Here is a 22540-nt window from a genome sequence, read left to right on the forward strand (position 1 = left end):
GTGGCTCCAGCTCCACTGTCTCTCTCTCTTTCTAATTTTTCCCATAGAGGTTTGGTAGTTTTTCATGGCCAGGAAGTAGGGGCTAAGGACAGAGGATGCTTTGACATTGCCAAGTTCATATGAACATTGTAGTCCAGGCAAAGTAACTATTTTTTAGCCAAAAATAGAACTAATTGTAAAAAAAATAATCATAAATCATTTCTGGAGGTGGCTATGCATTTTTTTTTTATTCTATGAATTTCACTTTTCATGGGTACTTTCATTGTGTAAAGTTTCATTTTGATATGAGTAAAGGAAAAAAATAGCCCCATTGGGGTGTATTGTTGCCTCGCCTTATTGGCACACATCTTGGATTGATGAGAATTTAACATATTTCCTCAACTACGATTTCTTAGGACTTTTAGTATGTTGTTCTGGACACCTCATAGAAATTATTTATGCAAAAAAAAATCTTTTAAAATTAGTCTGTAAAATGCTACTTTGCCTGGACTATTGGTTACATTGTTCTCAGTCGCCCTTTGAGGCAACTGCTGATGTGATTTTGGGCGTAAACAAAATTAATTTTCCTACCACCAATAGTACATTCCAAAGTTATCAGCTAATTCTGTCAATGGCAAGAGTTTTAAGGCCCACGTACATAGTTCTAAAATTGAGAAAGATGGCAACGTTAAAAAAGTTTGCAGTGCAATTCATTTCAGTCCAATATTTCTGAGCAACAGGACAGTGTCAAAACATGTGATAATGGTTTGCCTCCTGGCTTCCACAGTAATGCCATGTATCAATTAAGATTATTATTCTAATTATTATGATTTTCTTATCCCTCCACTAAATACATTTGAGTTTTGAAAGCCTAAACGTCATGAAAGTTGGCACAAAATTAGAGCTCCACTCAAGTTTACGTTACATAAAGTTGCCGAGAATCTACCTTACAAAACGGCGCAAAGAACATCTCGAGATGAACAAATAACTATATTATGGCCCCACCCTAAACCACAGAGGGCGTCGGCCATTTTGGTTCAAACTTGCCAGATCCAAAATCCTATCCCTGTATTTTAACAAACTCTGAGGCGACAGCATCAGTACATAGTCTGCATAGGTCTCAAGATGTGGTCAAATCTTTGGCAAACATAGCAGTGATTGTGAGGGCTCTTCATCACTGCTTGCAGTATCAATTTATTTTGTTGTTTCGTGCTGAAATTATTATCTAGTTATGCTATAGTTTAATAACAAGTAGCAGAAAAAGAACCTAACACATCATTCTACAGACTTTTTCTAGGATTTTCTCAATTCCTATACTCTTTCTAACTTTAAGTAGTCAAAATAGAACCAAAGTAGGCCTAAATGTCACGTTAGTGCTATATGAACCATCATGGAATCTGAGGCCCTCAGGGAATGTAAGAATTGTGCTCTACAATGATACTTGCATTTTTTTTTCCTTTAAAGTGCAGATGACAGGTTCACATTTTTTTTCTAATTATAATTTTGGTGCGACAGAACCTGTGGTAAATATTCATCAGTTAAGTGGCAGTTTGCGAGGACATTTTGCAAACAAAAAGTTGAAAATAACAGGAAGTAGAGCGGAGATCTAAAATAGAATACCTCATTAAGAGAGTTTTGTGTAACGTATAAGCAGGTAATTTAATTTAATAAGCGTTTGTCATGATCTCTGTCTGATCAGGTGTTCAATGTTTTGTCATGTTTTACTCAGTCTTCTGTCTCTGCTCCTCTTCGTTTCCTCCTCCCTTCTTGTTCTCCCTCTGGTTACCGCCCCTTTTGTCTCTCAGCTCATCACTGCTGTATCTCATTGTTAATCACTGGGTGCAGTATTTAAGGTGTTTGGTTTCCTCTGAGTTCTGCCTACTCCTCGTGATTCCTGTTTGCCGTGGTCGACCCCGGGCCGTCCTGAGATTACCCTTTCGCCTGGCCTCTGACAACGCTGTTTTTGCCTTGTGTACCAAACCTGGAACGGACCTGACTACGCCTCTCGTTTACCCCTGACACCGCGGTTGCTGGCGCTGCCCACCGCTGGAAGGATCTTTTGTTTTTTGTCACTCTTAACCAAGAGAGTTTGTATTTTTCTGTTCTGTGCCATTAAAGACACATTAATGTTAATTATTCGCCTGACTCCGTTCTGCTGTTCGTGACAGCGTTAAAAGTACTCACATTACTTTTTTAGAGTATGAAGGAACATAAACACTTTAGTTTTGCACACCCATGTAATCTAATACTCCCAGGTTACTTATTCAAAACAGTAACGTGTCATCATCTCTTTGCTGGTTTCATTGGTCTCATCTCCTCAGCACAATCCCAGAGCTGAGTGTTGTGAGCATGCACACTGCACGACTAGTGCCAAAGATAAATAAACTTTCAGATACACGTTTTGAAAAACTCCTTCGTTATAACGACATTTTGTGGCTGAGGAGTAAATGTAGGCTAACCGTGACTGAGTTTGATTTAAATAAACTACAAGCCTAATACATGTGCGTTCTGTTGTGTGTCACTAATCTTGCTGATTCAGACATGTTTATGTTTTTCATTGCTTGAGGACAGGCCGACATGTGTTTATTGTATTGTGGTCATCTGTCAACATAAAAGAAAACTAAATCTCAGTCAAACACATTTACTTTGCTTGTTTATTTGATATTTTAATGATCATGTTACTGTGTTTGTAGCCATCCTTGTTTCTTTTTTGCATCAGTAATGTTTCTTTTTTGCATCAGTAATGTTAAACAGTAATGGCAGCCTCGTGTTCGGAGGAGAAAGTTCAAAACCAATGAAGGACTCAGGTTTTACCTGTTTTGCTGTGCATGAATAAACAACGCAAAGGGAAAGGTTAAAAAATAATGTTAATTATTGGTAACGCAAGAGTTTAACGCGTTACTTTTATAACACAGTAGTGCAGAAACTAAGTTTTCAAGAGCAGTAACCAGGCAACGTTACAAGTTACTTTTAAAAGTAATGCTATCTAACACTGCTCATGAAGTCATATTCCATTGAAAAATGCAGGGACAACGGATAAAAATTAGCCCATGGCTACAATCTGGCATGTACTGTCTATCATGTAGATTCGTTAACATGCAGTATCCCGACCAAATATAAACAAAATAATAAAATTATATGTTACAAAAAAATGTGTCAGTTTTTTCTGACAGTTTAAACAATCATTTAACATAAATTAAAGGCGTTGTCAGATGTAATTTGTCATATCAAAACTATTGTGTAATTTACATGTAATTTATACATATTTGCGTTGACATCATTACAAGATTTGTCAAACTTAGAAAATATGTAATTTTTAAAAGTAAAATCTTAAATATAATCAATATACTCACTACATTTTAGTCAAATGTGTAGTCTAAGCTGTCATATGCCCTTCAAGAGAGCTATTCATTTGCGGCCCACTGGGTCTGGGAAACTGTTCCTGTCTTTTACTCAAAACTTGATGGAGCTGAGCAAAAGCAGGAGTAGGTGAGGAAAAGGAGACGGTGTGTGAGAGCGGCATTAAACAGAAAAGCACTGAATCCCTATATAACATGATTCATTGTAGGGACAATATTGTTATATCAAAGCAGTTGTACCAGTCATGGCCCAGTAGGACTTGCCCACATATTCCTGGGTGAGGACGAAGCACACGAGGCCAATGCCCCCGTTCATGAGGCCGACCAGGAGACGAGAGGCAGCAAACACTTCATAGTTTGGGGCGAGAGCGGTGACATAGCCAAACAGCACCTCAAAAAACAGGCCTGTAACAGAGGAACATATGTAGACCCATTATAGACTTCTCATGGCAGTTAGTATTGTTTGGTTTAAGAATTTCTCTGATGGTTATGGTGATTATATAAAGCAGAAAGAAAATATGGAATAACTTAAGATTTAGTCTGGTTTTAATAGTGCAAAGACTATTGTCGTGGAAAAATGGATACCTGATTGAAATTCAGCATGCCAAATCACTCATATTGATATATTTTTCAATCAGTTAATATAAACTTGCTGAATAGTGGTAAAGCTAAGTGCCATCATTCTGTGACTGCAAATCTAGTTTTATCAATTACTATTGTTTCACCTGTAGGCTTTATTAGACAGGACAGTGCAACGTGAAATGGGACTGACACTGGGGAAGGACATTGCAGCAATAACATATCATCTATATATAATAAGCTTAATAAGACCATTAGTATATGTGAGCCGTCTACTTGTGTACTTTCCACACAAGAAAATAAAAAAGTTCTTTGCGGCTAACCCCCGTTCTCTCCTCTTATTTTCTTCCAATTTGCGCAATTGATAAAGGCTGAACGCATTGGCTGATGGAGCAGAGCAGGCGCTTGTAAAACACAGAGCACGCGTCTCCAGCAGTGGTGCAACTTTCATTTGTGTTAAATAAACTAAAGTGCACATAGTGGATTCATTCAAAGGAGGGAGAAAAGGAAGTTTACGCACGCTGTATGATCAATAGAAGTGCCAACTAAGTAAGATAAGATGAGCCTTTATTAGTCCACACAATGGGGAAGTGCGGCTGGATTTGCAGCTGTGCACTAATTGACCAATGACGCTTAACAATTTCATCCTTTGTGCTTCTTTTTAATAAGAAACCTGCACAAACTTGACATCACTCTTTCCCCTGCCGTCACTTCTCTGAGTACTTTCTTTGATTGTCACTCGTCCTTCTTTTTCAGACAGAGAGCACAAGACTGATTTTAGGAGCAGACTGGAATAAAACGGATGCGCCAGCCGACCAGGGCCACTAGGGACAAATCACAGCCGTGTTCATTAGGGTCAAAGTTACAAAACCCTCCTTTTGACAACAATCTGCCTCATTCACATAATAAAGTGCAAAAAAGTGAATGAATGAAAATAGATGCACGAATGCATCTATTTTTTTTCCAAACCAACTGCAGTCTGCCTGTCATTCATCTCTTGGCGATCTTAATAACTGCTGGAAGCGCGGTTGAGCTCCCAAGGGAGCGTTACATAGTGATTGCACATTTGGTGATCGTTCTGAAATGTGTGCAACGAGCAGAGAAACTACACGAAAACTACACTTACTAGCTTCCATTGTTAGATATTGCTTGTCTTTTTTGTTCACATCCAAAAGTTTAATAAACTACACAAATTCTTAAATGAAGAAATTAACGAGAGGGTTGTTCATTTACCTGCCAAGTACACGGGCCTTCTCCCAATTTTATCAGAGAGTGGTCCAAAGATTATATTACCAAGCAAGAGACCCGCAAAGAAGAGCGACCCGGCCAAGCTCACTTTGTAAGCCTGCTGCTTAACAAGAAACCACTGAAAAACAAAAAGGAAAATTATGTACAGGATGTACATTTATTGCACTTGTGATTTTAAACTTGAAGGACATCTGAAGTAGTGTACGGGAATGGGAACTACTGCTCACCTCAGTCACTATGCTGTCTACGTCCTCGGTGAAAATGACTTGTGGGCTAAACTCTGGAGGGCTGGATGAGGCGGCGTCCAGCTGCTTTATCTGGTACGAAGGGGTAGTGCCCACAAGGACTATAAGCATAGACTGGCATGCCATATACACCTGGCAGAATAGAGAACATGTTCGAGACTGATTTGAAGTAAACAAAGAGAAACAGGGGCACAGGATGTTCAGGGTGGCATTTTATAGATATAGAACATTTTCTTCTTAAACAGTACATTTCTGTCGGATGGAGAACCTTTGTGTTATTGCAATGTATTTAGTGAGTCGTCATGATCATACCGATTACTGCGTCAGCCAATGTTGTGATAGCAAGTTGGGGGTAACGCATTAGTTTAGTGCACCCATGATCATGTAATCTGTACGCTCCAAATTACCTTTTCAAATCAGTAACGCGTTAGTTTTGGTTAGGTCTCATCTCACCACAATCCCAGAGCTGAGTGTTGTGAGCATGCGCACCGTGCAACTAGTGACCGGGAGTCTTGTCCTCGCGCCAAAGAGAAATACACCAAGCAATGGATGACACCCTACCAACGATCAAGGACTGGACTGACATGACAAATAAAATCAGCCAAATTGAAAAAAATGACATCACATCACATTCATCTTCTACCGATTGTTCCCGTTAGGGATCGGGGCCTATCCCAGTGACCGGGGCCTATCCCAGTGACCGGGGCCTATCCCAGTGACCGGGGCCTATCCCCGTGACCGGGGCCTATCCCAGTGACCGGGGCCTATCCCTGTGACCGGGGCCTATCCCTGTAACCGGGGCCTATCCCTGTAACCGGGGCCTATCCCTGTAACCGGGGCCTATCCCTGTGACCGGGGCCTATCCCCGTGACCGGGGCCTATCCCAGTGACTTTGGGCCTAACGGAGTTAATTTGGAAATGGACAAATTTGACCGACTATGGATGGGAGTTATATCTTAATTTAACTGTGCCATAACTGCTTTCCTTTTGTTTTATAGTTGATGTATATTATTTATTTAATATCTGATCTCTAGCTGTGTTCTGTTTGTTTTTGTGTTTTATGTTAAATCTTTTTTTGATTGAAAAAATAAAATAAAAGGTCTGTGGACTTAGATCCAATATGTGGCGTTTGTGAAAATCAAACTTTGATTACATTTATTTTTAAAATGTTATGTGAATGAATAATAACTTAACACATGTGTACATGTTCTGTTTCCGTTAGGTAAATTTCCTATTTACAAATGTAAAATGTAAATCATTTTTTGCATGACTTATTGATTTGTTAAGAGTATAAAAATGAACATGCATTATCAACTGGTGTTGTCGCCAGCTCTCTACAGGAAGTTATGAAAGGAAGGGGATGATTAGGAGCAGGTTTTGGGACTCGGGCAATTCCTTGAGAGTGTCTGTCAAAAGCTGTCCAGAGTGGCTATCGCCGCCGCAAAATCGCTCAGAATTTCGCACCGCGCCCCTCGTCACTTCCTCTTATCCTTCCTCCGTGAAGGGAGCTGATCTCTTAAGTCACTCACGCTGCTGCTGGCGTGAGTGCATTGTTACAGACAATTGCAAGGCAATTGATATAATACACATTAATGCACTAGTTGTGCTCACCCCCTCCCTTTGATAGCTTCCTTTACAGAGCTGGTGACAACACAAGAGCAAACAGGGCTCAGGAGGGCTGGTCTGTCTCTGCTGGTCTGTCTCTGCTGGTGTAAAGGCTGGTATAGAGCTCATTCACCGACGTCACAAACCACGTGATCGCATCTATGTCCATCGCGCTCTTATTTCCGGGTTTGTCGGTATCGCATAGAACTTTATCTTCTTTATCTTCCCGGTGCTGCACTCAACTGTCACATATACCTTCACCATTGTGATTATTGTAAAGCGTGCGATATCAGTAATGAGGTTTTGGGCCTCTTTGAACCGTGTTTCCTGGAGGAGCGTGGGGGGAGTGTGGGGGGCGGTCTTGCGACGTCACGTGAATGACCTCTATATGCTCCTCCATCAGCCTCACAGCAGTCACGTGCTCCCGGGCTCACGGAGACCTCAACCATTCGAGCTTTTGCGGAGCTCATCAGGCTCCAGGTGCATTGTGGGAATTAAACTGTTGTTGTATTACTTTTAATGGTGGTTGACATCCAACTGAAAACTATACTAAACTATACTTACTCTAGTTTTACATCTTCAAAGTATGTATTTTACGCTATACTGTAAAAAAGGAGCGAGAACTGTTTTATTTTGCACTTTATTTACTGGCACAATAAACTATCACTTTAGGCTCACGTGCAAACATTTCTGTGCCAAACCTCAGCAGATCTAAACTGTATTTAATAAGTTTTCTGTATAGTTCGTGTGGATCATCCAATCACAGCCCCCGTAGATAGAAAGAGAACACAGCACGTATGCGGCACGGAAAGAGCCGCAAGCCTTCTGATTGGCTGCTGTGTTTGTCCTAGAGTTGGCGGAGACGCAAACACCAGCCTTCAACTGCTCGCTGTGATTGACTTCTCGATTTAGGCTGGTTACGGTGTATGGGGCTGCTTATGGGGGGAAAGAAAGGCATAAACTATCACATGATGGACATACTATTTAATATTAGATGTGAACAAAAATAATTTTATACAGCAAAATCTACTATTTTAGTTCTATTGCCTCAACTGTTCATCGAAATTGTGTAGAAACCATTGACAGTAGATATATGGTAGAAACACGTGTTAAACCGTTTTAAGTCACACGCAAGAAAAGTCCCGTTAGCTCCATAGACCGTAAATACGGTAATGGTACGCACACGATCCACGTAGCATTAGCGCTCAGACTGAAAGTTCGCTCAGAGTTAGCTTCATGTGCACAAACCAGAGATAATTACGGTCTACGGCACAGGCGGAAGCACTCGTCGGGGGCAGGTAGGTCACTTACCTGGGTCAAAACGAGGATAACTACGGCTTGCCTCTGGTACGGGCCAAACTCGCCGACAACCTGCAAAGCCTGTTCTATATCCATCCCAGGCCGGGCTTCATGAGGCGGGGGACAGGGCATCAGCAGCCGAGGGGCTCTTCGGCTTCAGCGGCTAGCATCACCGCCAAAGAGCAGTAGCTGAGACGAGAGAAGGGCGCTGCGCACTTCCGTCATCGTCGCCTCACGTTAAACAAATGAGCGTGAAACGACACAAACAAGTTAGCATTGTGAGACTAGAGTAGTGACTAGGTAATAACGCAGACACAAATCAGCATTAAGAGGAATTCATAAATAATTACTAGCTTATGTTACGTCAAACTGTTCATGTGTTACTGTTTCTTCATTCTCACCAACTTGTGTCTGCTATGTATTACTTATTCATGGTTTAAGGTTATCTTTACTTTATTATTTAATTTCGTATTCCTCAAAATGTTATAAATGAAACACATTTAACCAATTAGTCATTGTGAGGAATTAACAGTAAATATTTTTTTTTTTTTTTAAAGAAAAAGTCTCCAATCTTGTTAACTATGTACATTTCTTTATTCATAAAGCACTTCAGAGTCCAAACTATAAAACAGTGGTCAAGTTTAAGATTTAAGATAAGTTTTTTCTATTGGAAGATACGACCAAATCAAACATTTGTATAAATAAAAAGAAAAGAAAAGCGACAATGCAAAATAGCCTACAAAAGCCAAGGCCATTAAATAATAATAATAATAATAAAGAAAGATGTGCATATTGGCCTACCACTTTCAAACAATGATTGCTTCAACAGCTGCACATCACACAATATACTCAATATAAACTTAATATATAAAATAGACTTAAAGCATGTAGTCTAAACTCACTTTGTATATGGTTAGAATGTGTGTTCAGATGTTTCACACACATTCAGCTGGAGTCAGCACAGTTCATCATACAAATAGATTACTTCTTGGGCTTCTAAAAGACAAACATTTAATTCTAAAACATTGCTCGGAGTAATTCTGGCATTTAAATAGAACACTTGAGCTATGGCATGTTTGTTGAATATTCATCATTATCAATAACAGCAATTATGTATAGTACAAAGTTATTAAGCTTTTACATTTAATCATTGGTGGTCTCCAAGGTACTGCAGTAGTCCAAGGTACTGCAGTAGTCCAAGGTATTGCAGTAGTCATGCAGCGAAGCACCTGCGAAGTAACTTGCCCAACAAACCAATCATGTTCAAACACCATGGGAACACGAATAGCTAATTTTCTGTGGAAGATGGTCAGTGGATCAGATGCCGTGTTAGTCGTGTTATAATTAATACAATACTTCACAGTGCATATGTTATGTGATTGTCTTTTTAAATCTCTTCTTTGAATAAACAATTAGATTTAATACAGTCGTCGTCGTCGTCGTTGTTATAATTATTATTAATAGCAGTAGGCTAGCTATTGTTCAAAATCACTCCTTTAAGGATCCTTTGGGTGATACATCCCACACTTGCATGCTGGTTGTACATTTCAAACTTATGACCAGACAACAGGATTAAGCAACATTTACATGAGCAAATCTGGTCTTCATGTGCACACAGCTCTGCCCACATCTCTGGACAACTAGAATGATCCATCCATCTTCTTCCACTTATCCAGGGCCGGGTCGCGGGGGCAGTAGACTAAGCAGGGACTCCCAGACTTCCCTCTCCACAGACACTTCCTCTAACATCTTCACCACAGTATTAAGAGTTCTCCCCCAAACAGGATTGTAACAACCTAGAGTTCACTGGGCAGAATAATTACCAGAACATCCATGCGTCAAAACGGGAGCCATTTTGCAGCGACCCATGAGTCCATCCCCGGGGCCCTTATGCTTCATTGTCTGATTTGGGATGATCCCCCTGGGTGTCTGGGTTCTTGAGAGGCACCTCGGTTGGGTTCACACCGTTCCCAGCAGCCTCTTCGTCAGAACAAAACGATCGCTTGATGACCTCCCAATACTTCCATATCAAATATGCAGCCACAGCCAAAGCAATGGGCACCAGAACCAAGGCCCATAAAGCAGACGAGTGCCCAGGCTTTGCAAAGAAGGGGTTTTCATGGCGCTCGCTCTCCTTCTCCCCAGCTGGGTTGACCATTTTGCAGGAGAACCATTCCATGCGTTCCGTCGTCTCGTTTTTCTTTAACGTGATCCTACGGTCCAACATGACCCAGGACCGGTCTTCAGTTATGTCCCACCAGAAAGTCACGGGTCCGGCTTTGCTCACATCGCCCTCACAGCTCAATGTGCGCTCTTCCTCCGCTTCACCGGGCTTCACCCAAACTCGAGGCGTCGGTACTTCCTGGACAGAAGCAAATTCATACTTGTCATCCAGCACCCTGTTGTTAATTTGCACCGTATACACCCCGCCATCCGCCTCAGTCGCAGGTTTAATGACCAACAGTCCGGTAGTCGGGGTTAACACCGCACGGCCATTAAAACTGCCATAGTACTCCACCGGGTGGTTTTCGGTCCATTCAGCGGCCAGGTTATCGTTATGCTTCCACAAAATGCCGGTTATGTTTGTGGTGCCCGGAGGAGGCCGTAGTTCAATAACTTTGCCGACGACAAAATAATTTGTATTTTCGGCCCAAGTAAAGTTGTGTCCAAAATGAAGGATGATGAGTGCAGCGGTCCAAATATGTTCCATTTTCAAAAAGTCCGTAACCGCTAAATAAAAATATCAAGCCGCATATCAGACAGAAAACGGGAAGCACCACACCTTCAGCAGCTCAGCGTGAGTAATGACAGCATGACGGCGCGCAAGCGCACAAGCGCACAAGCGGCGGCCATTGTGGTGTACTGATCGAACTCGCCCCCTCTTTAAAGTAGTTTCCGGGATAAGTCCCTCTCGCTAGCCTTTACATTATTGGCCGATGCCTCATTGTTCTTATCAGAATCAGAAAAAAGTGTTGCCATTGTTGGTGAACAATATTCACAAACTAAGCTTTGGAAATGTGTTGCAAGATAATTTCCCCGAAATTTCCCCATTGAGTTCGAAATGTCCCCATTGTGTGGACAAATAAAGGCTTATCTTATCTTATAAAACTTTGAACTACAGTGTAAAATATGAATATATAAACTATGACAAAATAAGGCATGCATTAAATAAGGCGTTGAAATAAACGTCCATGGAATGTTAATGGAGTTAGACTTTCATAATTAATAACTAGCATTATCCAAAAACCAGAGGCAAATAAAGATAAATGAAAAGCACATTTATCAATTATTGGCATACTAGTGATAATAATCTGGCTTAGTGTATGCATATTGATGAATATGGCATACCCCTCAGTCTTGTCTCATAAATGTTAACCCTTTTGTGAACCACTTCTGATGATCAAACTCCTCTAAAACTATCTAAAAATCTTAAAAATATCAAATTATTACATTCTTTGTCAATTTTGTAAGGAGTTTTGTTGAAATAGATAAGCCAACAATTAACCTGCTTTTAAAGATCTGAAACCATGTACCAAACTGTTGATCTTACTTAACAAAAATAATTCCTCATTCTTAGCTAAGACCTAAAAATGATCCCTTTTGGTAGTTGGATATAATTTCAATTTTGCTTTAAACAGCTTCATGTAAACTTATCACTTTGTTACGGTAACCAAATTCATTACACCACCTACGAAACCGAAAGTAACCGTGCTGAGCGCATGCTCAGTCGAGATAATGGAAGTACGCCCTCTTGTGTCAGAAATATGCAACTGACTTAAGGCAAAATAACATTGTGTGGCATTATAAACTCTTGATTTACTATGAAAATGACATTTAAGGTTGAGTTGCAGAGTTGGAAGTGAATGACAGGACAATAATTTATTTATTTAATTTTAAGTATAAAAATTGTTCTTAAAATGACAAACAGTTACAGATGATGGCACCGATCAGCATTCTAACGTCCATACAAAAATATTTAATGACCCAAGGATGTGATTGATTATATATATATATATATATATATATATATATACACACACACACACACAGTATTTTTGCACTTCCGCCTACGTTCTCAAATCGCCGAAAAATCGTCCATTGCGCCTTTAATCAACACAAAGTCAGATGGCCTTATTTACAACTTTCTTCCATATCATCATCAATCAGATGACTATTTGCATTACATATTAATTGTCATTACACTCACAAAAAATATGTATTAAGCTTCTCATGGAAAGATAAAGGTTGCTGTGGTGTCCATCATGGTGTATTTTATGTGTTATTCAAATTGTACCACTCTATTTGATGTTCCATTCCATTTTTCGTTTTGCTACTTGATGACGGTCCCTAAATAATTCGTACACAAGGCAATTCAAAGACCTTCACACAACAGGAAAAAATGAATTCAAATCACAGGCATGACAGAAATTACAAAACAGTTTAAGACATAAGTCATATGCACCGCTTAGATTTGAACATTCTCATAGTAAAGGCCTGTCTCACATCTTCAGGAAGAGTGTTACGAGTTTTGTTGTACTATTTTGTGGCATCTGGGCAATTGAATTGCATTACATTTCAGAGCTGCTGGTTAAAATAAATAAATAGATACAAATTAATATATATACAAAATAAATAAATACAAAAGAAAAGTATGAATAATTGTATGTATAACATATTATTCATGTATCATTTTTAAATTGTATGTAGTGTCTTAGTCTTGGCATTTAATAAGCAGCTAAAAATGGTGTCACTGTTCTATACTCCAGCTTCTATTGTAGTTTATCTAATAATATCTCTAAATCTACTTTGAATTTCAACCAGGACCAAGAGGCTTTGGCTCTGAGTAGATCTATTATGTCCACAACAAACATTTAGCCTCATTTATATACACTTCAAACCAAGTGCACTGAAACACAGGTAACATGCCAAAGACATTTCCTGGAGTTTCTATCTCCATATGGATTAGAATCGTGATAAAACAACCTTCATAAATAACACAAATTATAATGAATACACAATTAAGAAGGATTAAGTCTGTGTGTCTTCAGTAGACTGTCACACAGGTGGCCATTTTGAATGCCAGAGTTATTGATCATTGGTTCAAACACTTGCTCAATATATGGCCTGGTAGCATCCTGATTCAGCCTGATTACACCAGTGTTAAGGTCGCGGAGGAGCAGGAGCCTGACCTGGAGCAGGAGCCTGACCTGGAGCAGGAGCCTGACCTGGAGCAGGAGCCTGACCTGGAGCCAAGGCTGCCATTGAGCAGGGGCATAATATGGCCTTAATAATAAAAAAAAGGAACTACAATCACAAGCGAGCACGGGTAGCACCTGCAAACTGAGGACATAGTTTTGCTCCATCTTAAGTGTTAGGCCTTTATAAATGTCACCTTAGGTTTCTACTGCACAGCCATGCAATGTAATTATGTAATTTTTTTGTAATAAATAAGCATCATATTTGTTTTGTGTAAAATCGGTATTGGATATGAACACTTTATGTCTGGGGGACACGGATAGTTTATGTTCTACCTTAAAAGAAAATCTGTCATGTCATATTTTATATTTTAAACATTTCTGCGTCCCCAGATATGAAGTAAACATGTTCAAATCCAATTGTGATTTTACTAATAACAAACAGAAAAGCAAAAAATGTATATGACATTGTAAATACTAGCATCATTTAAAGAATATATCAGTGTAATCCCTCATTCGTCCAGCAGGGGTCCGTTGTAGAAAAAGATTCAATTGTATCATCTGGACTGTTTTAGAAAAACAAGACGTTTGGACTCTCATCCAAGAGTCATTCTCAATCTGTGGATCTAGTCTTAGAACTCGGATATTTATCTTACTCGGAGTGATCTGATAATAGCCTAGGATAGGTATCCGATCCTATGCACATACAAATAATAATAATGTATTATTGCTGGAGATATATTTATGCACATTCATTATTGCTTTGGGTTTTCTGCAGCTTGGAAGAGCCATCCACTCTCTTCAGAGATGAAAAGGTCTCCAAATGCACTCAGCACTCCAGCAATGGTGGACGCATGTCAGTAATAGTGAGGTATTTGTCATTGGATTATGATTTATGTTTTCTGCTTACATTAATGATATATATGTTTTTTTACCAAAGGTTAAGAGGACCTGAACCTAGAGGGCGAAATGTGAGCTGAGGACCAGACAGCAACATCTACACACAAAGAGCGTTCGAGCCGCATTGATCCATGACGACCATGGACTGGAAGTTCTAAAGTTGTTCTTTGGGAGTGGAAGTGTTTAAATTCTCCATGCCCGGGTCTAGAGGGGTGCAAAATGGTACATTGCAGCAGCATGTATTAAACATGTGTACCCTCTTTTGATGTTGAATACTTTTTTGAAACTGATATATCCTCGGTCAGGCTGGTCTTATTCTCAGCGTTCATTTTCCCCCATGCTAACGACTTTGTCAGAAGAGTACAATTACATGTAATAATAAACACAACTATTACAAATTTGGCTCCTATACATTAAATCATGCAAAATGATAAACTACCGAAATAGAAATAATTAAAGAGATAAAGGTAATATTTAAGTCCTGCTGTGAAAGCCCCTCTCTCTGCACCTGTACTGCCTCTGCAAAATGTATATGGCCCATTGCACAGGCCCCGACACCTGCAGCCAACACTTAAGCTCCTCCACCGAGCACATATACATTTTGTACCATATGAGAGAAAATTGTATCCAGGGAACAAAACTGTACCTTTCGCCAATGTTACTAATTTGTCCATTTAGGGGTACAGCGCCAGCGACAAGCTCTTCGTGTCTTTAGAGTGACGTACCACACCAAACACAAGAAGCTACACATTTTCCCAAGCTTCCATTTATTCAACTACACAATACTGGTGACTAACGTGTTCATACGGTTCATCTTCCTTTGGCTGTATAATCTCATCATTCAAGTCATAGTCCTTGTTCCCTGACACAGATCCACACAGTCTTCGTTTGAAACGGGTGCGTTGCTGTTGAAAGCATCTCCCAGTCCAGATCTCCCAGTCCAGATCTCCCAGTCCAGATCTCCCAGTCCAGATCTCCCAGTCCAACGGCGGGTCAGGACATTAGTCACCAGACTGAAAAAAACCATGTTAAAACCAAAGCCACAACACAAGTTTAGACATCGTTGCATACTACAATTACTACACCTATTACAAAGTGTATTTAAATATCTTTTATCTTAAGGGCAGTATATATTAATGTTTTACTCCACAATGATTCAATTAAATAAAAACAATCACCATTGTAATTTCAAGTCCAGAAAACGTGGGGGAGAGTGACTCTTGTTAAAGAACATGGTCTGGAGCAGGTGTGTGGGCGCGTGTATGTATATATATATATATATATATATATATATATATATATATATTGTTTTAAACTACAAAAGAGTTGACATGTTTTCAGGACTTGAAAACGGGGAAATATCTTACCTGACTCAGTGTAACAAGTCACACTTGTTTGTCTTGAGTTTGTCTCCTTGAGACAAACAGTGAATTTCACTGTGGGAAAAGATAAAAGAAACGGTCTTACATCTCGGTATACTGTGAAAATATACACAGTAAGGTGTTTAAAATACATCCTGTATTAAATGGTGAAACCTGTGACTGAAGCTTGTGGTCAGATGGTTCATCTCAGTCAAGGGCTCAGGGCTGTGGACACCTCAGCCTCATGGAGATTCTACTGTTGGTGTACGATATCTTTCAGAATTAGAATCATACATTGTCAGTCTGGTCAAATCTGATCTTTAACTGTAGGAGCCAGTGCCACAGTCATCTTCTTTATTTCTGAACACAGTCATCTCCTTTATTACTGAACACAGTCATCTCCTTTATTACTGAACAAGACCCTATATTTTCAACTGAATTATAAACATTAACATTGTACTTATTTGTGGCCAATGATGGTAGATACAGAAAAGAAGCTCATCTCTAATTCAAGGTTGTGGACTCCTCAGACTGCTGCAGATTCTATTTTATTCTATTTTAAGCACATTTATAACTTTATTAGTAGTAATTAATCATATTCATAATATATTCTACGTGATACATTACTTTAAACAGAATATCGTTGTATTTATACAAACATCTCACGACAGAGCAGCACAACAAGAGCCCACTGTTTTAGAGACATCACACAGTCATTTCTGTCGTGTTTACAGTCTTTGTAGACATATTCATTATCTTTAACTTTCACAATCACGTGATAGAACAACACGATATGACCCTACAAGCCTGTTAATCGATACATCATGATGAACTGTATTTCATACAAAAGATTGACGTCTACATTTTATTTATTAGAAAAAAACGGCTGTTAGCATTAGCCACCAGCTCAAAGCCTACACACATTTACTTAGAATTACTGGAATGCGATCGACAAATAATAAAATACTGAGAATAGTTCGGGCACTTACCAGAGCTGCTTCAAAGTGTTCCTTATAGTTGCGTCGACTGAAGCGCATTGCACAGAAACGCTGCCGTGAAGACCATCGGTTTAAACTTTAAAGATCTTGTTTTAGACTACAAGGGGAATTGTCGTCAATCTGCCCCTGCCGTATTCCGAGCAACCGGAAGTAACAAAAAATCACAGATGCAGACGCTAAAGCTCCGGACTGTTGAATGGTGTAGACGTGAATATTAAATGATAAAAAACGATTACAATTACATGATTAGTACATCAGAATTAATCAAGTCAAACGATTCACAAAAACATTATTAACACATTTACTTTCAATGATTGAGGTTTTACACCACACAACGTTCAATTTAATTTATTTTACTTCTACCCCTCATAGGGAAAGGGGGAGGGAGGGTGTTGCTCCACGCGTGTATGCGGACGAGCCACCACAGTTAGTTTCACGTTGCACAGGAGAGCCTGCTGCGCTGTGAATCTTCAGACTTGTGTTGTGGAACTTACAACAAAGTTACATTTGAGTGTTGGCACAGACGATGGAGCGCGAGATCTGTACATACACCGTCTCCACGCTGAGACTACGTCACGGGGTGGGCGGGGGACACTCGCTGAGACTACGTCACGGGGTGGGCGGGGGACACACGCTCTCACTGAGACTACGTCACGGGGTGGGCGGGTAGGGTTGCCAACCGTCCCGAATTGCCCGGGATGTCCCGAATTGCCCGGGATGTCCCGAATTATGGGTGATTTTGATTTGTCCCGTCCGGGACAGCTCCAGTCCCGTATTCCAATCACAGCCTCATCGGCCAATAATTAGCTACTGCAAACGCGCCACTGAGCTTTACGCATACATTTACCACGCGCCTCTCGAAGCTCCAGTGGAATTACCGTGACTAACGTGCGTCTCAGCCAATCAGCGCGCTGATCCGAGGTTAGATTGAATTGAAATACCTGGCCTGTCCTCGTTCTCCGACTGCCACCGCCAGCTCAAGATCAAGTATTATTCATATCCAGAGAAGGAAACAGAAGGTAAAGCGCGTTTAAACCGAGGCGCACGGGTATTGGAGTTTGGCGTGAGGAGAAAAACCCAGCTGCTGCTGCGCACGGACAGGTGCACAGACAGGTGCACAGACAGGTGCGGAGAACGTGAGCTGATGTTGAACGAGCATCATTCTTGTGAATGACTGCTGATGTTTTCTGAGAGGAGGGTTGAGTAGGAGTAGCAAGAAATATCCATGGAAGAAGTAACTTAGATGGTGAGTCTTCTTTTGACTTTGTTAATTTAAAATTCTTATTTATGCCCCACACATAAGCTCATAGATTAGGGGCAGTATTTCTCAAACAGTGGCAGGGGCCCGCCTGCAGGCTATCCTGCCACACAAGTACAGTAGTGGTTTGCCAAAATTACAATGAAATTATTAGGTTTATGGTATGGCTAATGAAACCTTGCAATTTCCATTATTGTTGGTCAACAGCTGACCAACAATAGAAGAAAGTGTCCCTCATTTGGGGTTGAGGTAGTTGGCAACCCTATGGGCCGTGGGACACACGCTCTCGCTGAGACTACGTCACGGGGTGGGCGGGGGAGCCAGGTCGCTCTTCGCAAGGGTTTGTGAGAGGGGTCCAAGGGATGGGTGATATTTCATAACTATTATGTTATGAGTGTTGCACAACACTTATTATCAAATATACCCTTAGGGAAGACTACGAAACAGGAAAAATAGCATGATATGGGACCTTTAATCTGTTTACAGTGCCAAAAAGGACACGCGAGTTGTTACTGCAGTTTCCAATTATTTCAGAAAAATATCCGTCCCTAGTTTTACATAAAATGAGGTTGTGTCGGCACGGCTGCACTTCCTTTTCTGTGCCCTGACTGAATCATAATTTTTTCATAGCGCCTTCTGCTTATTTATAACTATTGCGGCGATGGCATCCAAAACCAGACCAAAGCCGCGGCGGGCTAAGACACGGGTAAATCATATTGAAGACGCGTACAGACAGGTGCAATGCCAGGTAATTTATTGTACCAACCCGCAGAAAACATTAAAGCCGACACTTAATTTGATGATGACACATGATATGGACACAACAATAATACCTGCACCATTTGGAGTGATGAAACGATCAACTTAAACCAGGAGTAAAACGTGAATGAATAAAAACAAGAAAACGGTAACAAAATAAACAGTCAAAACGAAGACAAAAACATTAATGACAGACAACAAAGTTTGCTTCCCCGTGCGCACCCCGCCGCCATTAACCAAGCCACTAACGCAGGTGAGCGCTCTCCCCAAATAACCTTACACGCACATCTTAGCACAGCCCCCAACACCGCAGCGTCGTGCTTGAAGCTAAGCGTGTGCACAAAACCCAAATATGGCTCCTACTATAACCATTTTATTCTTCATAGGGGCAATGGTGTCCAGAACATTCAAAACACTAGATGTAACAGAGTTAGACAAATCATTTACATTCGAACATGAGACATTTTCAAAGTTGATCATTTCCACAAACAGTCCACCTGTGCCATAATTTATGCGTCTCCTCCAAATAACTGCAGGACCAGTCGTGGTTTGGGAAAAACAAAGAGAAATTATCTGACAGAGCAGCGTTGACCACATTGACGTTTGAAATATTAACCCCCTTTGTAATTAGAAGATCCAGAGTGTGCCCTCTACTGTGGGTGAGGCCACCCACTCACGTGCTGAGTAAGACTGAAGATTTCAAGGACAGCATCAAGCTCTTTAGTGTTTCTGTCACACATGAACATTGAAATCACCTGTAATGACCAAACAATCAAAGTCTGTGCATACGACTGAAAGCATCTCAGTAAAATCATCAATACAACTTTGGCAGTGTTGGGGAGGCTTGTATAAAACAATGAAGAGAATTGTTGAAGATTATTCCATCTCTAAAAACTGCACAGACACCTCCACCCTTTTTTTCCTCTTGTTTCAGAATCAAACCTAAAGTTGGGTTCAATTCAATTTATTTTTGTAACGCCCAAAATCACAACAACGGTTGCCTCTGAGGGCGACAGCGAAAAACGAATTAAGCAATGTCTGTGGCTGCTTGGGTGAAGCAGATTCCATTAGAACTAAATTTCCTGTGTTTTTGTCAAGCCATGTTTCAGTTAAAACATAAAATCAAGATTATAAGAAGAAAAAAAAAGATTAATAAAGAATGATTTGTTACATAAGGATCTGACATGTAGCACAGCAAGTTTCAGACTAATTTCAGTAGGACTGAGCGTTATCTTTTCACAGGGAATATTAATCAAGTTTGTCAGATTGGGCAGCCTGACTCGCATTTTGTCTCCCCATCTGTATAATGTAGAAATATAAACAGAAATAGCACTAGGGAAGGCTGTTTGTACACAGGCCAGTCCAATGCCTCAGAGCGTGGAGCAGGTTCTCTGTTGTCAGCAGCCTCACTCCACCTCTGCATAGGTGAGGTCAGGTCCTCTCGTTTCCAGAAGAGATAGAAGTTAGAAGAAAACATGTTTATCTTCCTGTCGATGTTTGGAAGAGGTCCACTTATGAATGTTTTGATTTCCATTTTATCAAGCACGTCAAATAACTTCAAGAAGTCTCTTTTCAAAACTTCAGTCTGTTCCCGTCCTATGTCCACTGCACCCACGTGCACAATCAGCTGTTTAACTCCTCAATGTGTGGCCAAAACATTATGAAGGAGTGACGGTTTTTCAGACAGTGATGCTGGGCAAAGTGTGTCACATGACTTCTCGCGCCACCTCCAATCAGGACACCCTTACCAAAAAGTAGTATATAAGTGCATTTTAAATATACTTATTTTAGACTAATAATTTCATAGTTTACTTTTAGTTTACTTTCCAAATACTATTCAGACTTATACTGGGAACAAAGTTCATTCTAAGTATACTTATACAAGTATACTAATGATATACTAAAATCAAGAGTAAACTCTGCGTGTACTGCAAGTATAGTTTTAGCTGTAGTGTATATTCACACATTTTGAGTCTTATATATTTTATGATCTGCAATCCAGTTTAAGTCACTCAGGACTCTGTAGTGAGTCTCATTTGTCATGCATGTTAATGAAGATAGAAAACAATATTTCTCTTGACATTTATTGCAAAAAATATTGTGGTTACAGTAATAATGTATACAGGATCACACATGACTGTTATTAGTCCCGTTCATACAGATTTGGCAAGGGTGCAATGTACAGTTTATCCACAGTCTCAACAACCACACATTTCTTCGATAGCAGATTAGGGGAAATGGCACAAAAGTTGCCAGTTCTTTTCACATCATGTATAAAAAAACTTTCAACATTTATCTGTAAATCTTTACACAAATGCTTGCTAGATTTTGCTAGCTCCTCAACCAATACACAGCAATGTTTGGTACATACACAAGATGCTGGATTTTGATGTTCACACTTCATTTTAAAGACAATTAAGCCATTGATAAAACACATTTTCCCATTACTCAAACATGCAGCACTGATGAATATTTTCTTTAGTTGGTCATAAGTTTGACTGTGATACAGAATTCCATCAACCAAAAAGCGTTTGTAAAACCAGAAGCATTGACCTACATCTCCACACAATTTAGATATGGCAAGCCAGTGGGAAGCAGGGATATTTTCTTGTACTGGGGGATGACCAAATCCTTTGATATTATCATTTAGTGTTTGACATTTCTGTGTTTTCCTCTTGTACACATACAAGTCTTCAACAAATGACTGAACTTTTGCATTGCCAGATGTGATCGTACGTTTAATTGTTTCTGGCAATTCTCTCCACAAGAGAAATGTCTTTGCTATTTGTAAAGGTACATACTGTGTACCATGAAAGTACTTAAGTAGAAGACCCATGATAGACTCAAATGGAAAGGTTGAGGTAGCCCATAAAGGCCCCCAGTTTTTAACACTTTGTGGGACATGTGTAAGCAAGTGCAAGTTGAAAGTCATGTGCTTCTTTCCATAAAGCCTCTGGAACTCAATCACAAACTTCTTCAGAGCTAGTTCTGTCATCATAATGCTTCCAGTGTTGATCTGGTCTTGTAGTAACGTGTATATACTAAAAACTAAGAGGAACAGATGGTTCCAAAATCTGGCAGGGAGTACCTTTCAATGTAGGTAAGGAATAGAAGAGGAGAAAGGCACGCCATTCTGAGGCTTTCCAGAATTTTCTTTCACTGGTTGACCTTGGTGTTCTGGTTATCTCAACAGGCGGCTTTATTTTTTCCAGGCGAAAATCAACCTCTATCAACTGTTTCCCAATGTACCAGGGGGCATCACTGTTTACTGTGTCAAACCAAAGTGTCGACAGTTGTCGGGTCACTCCAAAGCACACATTATGTTGATATTCAGGAATGAAACCATTTACCATTTGAAAGTGATCAAGCATCATTAAAGGAGATGGACCTTTGACTCCAAACACAGGTTCCTCAACAGTCGCTTCCATTGAATGACTGAAGTGATCCTTTTCATTTCGCAACGGGGGTTCTGGAATGTTGACCGGATAGGTTTTCCCACCTTTGTGATAACAGAAATCACAACCATAAAAACCATTGTACTGTTTTGTATTACGAAGCAGGGGCCGAGCCACTGAGTCAGAGCAACAAATTTGCACAAACACTTTAGAAACATGATCATTTCCTTGTACATCTTGCCATTCAACACCTTCAGTCTGTAATAATGATGCTTCTTTAACAAATGGTGCTAAGAATGTTAACATAGATGGTTTATCAGGACCAAACCATAATGAAGACATCAAAACATTCTTCTGTCT

The 22540-nt window shown here is 40.1% G+C and overlaps 2 protein-coding genes and 1 long non-coding RNA gene across 3 annotated transcripts in view; all 3 read right to left on the bottom strand.

Annotated features, from left to right (window-relative positions):
* slc22a15 (solute carrier family 22 member 15) overlaps positions 1-8507 on the bottom strand; it is a 42783-nt gene extending 34276 nt beyond the window's left edge. The window contains exons 1-4 of the mRNA XM_072437293.1: positions 8327-8507; positions 5393-5542; positions 5151-5283; positions 3579-3743 (exon numbers count right to left, since the gene is read on the bottom strand). Of these exons, the coding sequence (XP_072293394.1) occupies positions 3579-3743; positions 5151-5283; positions 5393-5542; positions 8327-8446 (568 nt within the window). The 5' untranslated portion in view covers positions 8447-8507. The remainder of the gene's footprint in view (positions 1-3578; positions 3744-5150; positions 5284-5392; positions 5543-8326) is intronic.
* A 404-nt stretch (positions 8508-8911) lies between these two features.
* On the bottom strand, positions 8912-11092 carry LOC140351110 (uncharacterized). The gene has a single exon (XM_072436806.1). It carries the CDS (start codon positions 11022-11024, stop codon positions 10203-10205), a length of 822 nt encoding a protein of 273 aa, XP_072292907.1. The 5' UTR covers positions 11025-11092; the 3' UTR covers positions 8912-10202.
* Positions 11093-15168: 4076 nt separating this feature from the next.
* Positions 15169-16901, bottom strand: LOC140351572 (uncharacterized). Its single transcript, XR_011925373.1, has 4 exons — positions 16760-16901; positions 15945-16026; positions 15777-15845; positions 15169-15422 (listed from the first exon to the last, which is right to left on the bottom strand). It is a non-coding gene; the product is annotated as an uncharacterized lncRNA (long non-coding RNA).
* Between the last annotated feature and the right edge of the window lie 5639 nt (positions 16902-22540).

The sequence above is a fragment of the Eucyclogobius newberryi genome, unplaced genomic scaffold (genome assembly GCF_026437365.1).
Source record: "Eucyclogobius newberryi isolate DKJ021-1_F unplaced genomic scaffold, fEucNew1.0.hap1 SCAF_8, whole genome shotgun sequence".
In the NCBI taxonomy this organism is placed as follows: domain Eukaryota; kingdom Metazoa; phylum Chordata; class Actinopteri; order Gobiiformes; family Gobiidae; genus Eucyclogobius; species Eucyclogobius newberryi.

What these genes read in the sequence shown, in the direction of transcription:
- LOC140351110 (XM_072436806.1), bottom strand. Translation starts at nt 11,024, where the DNA reads ATGGAACATATTTGGACCGCTGCACTCATCATCCTTCATTTTGGACAC.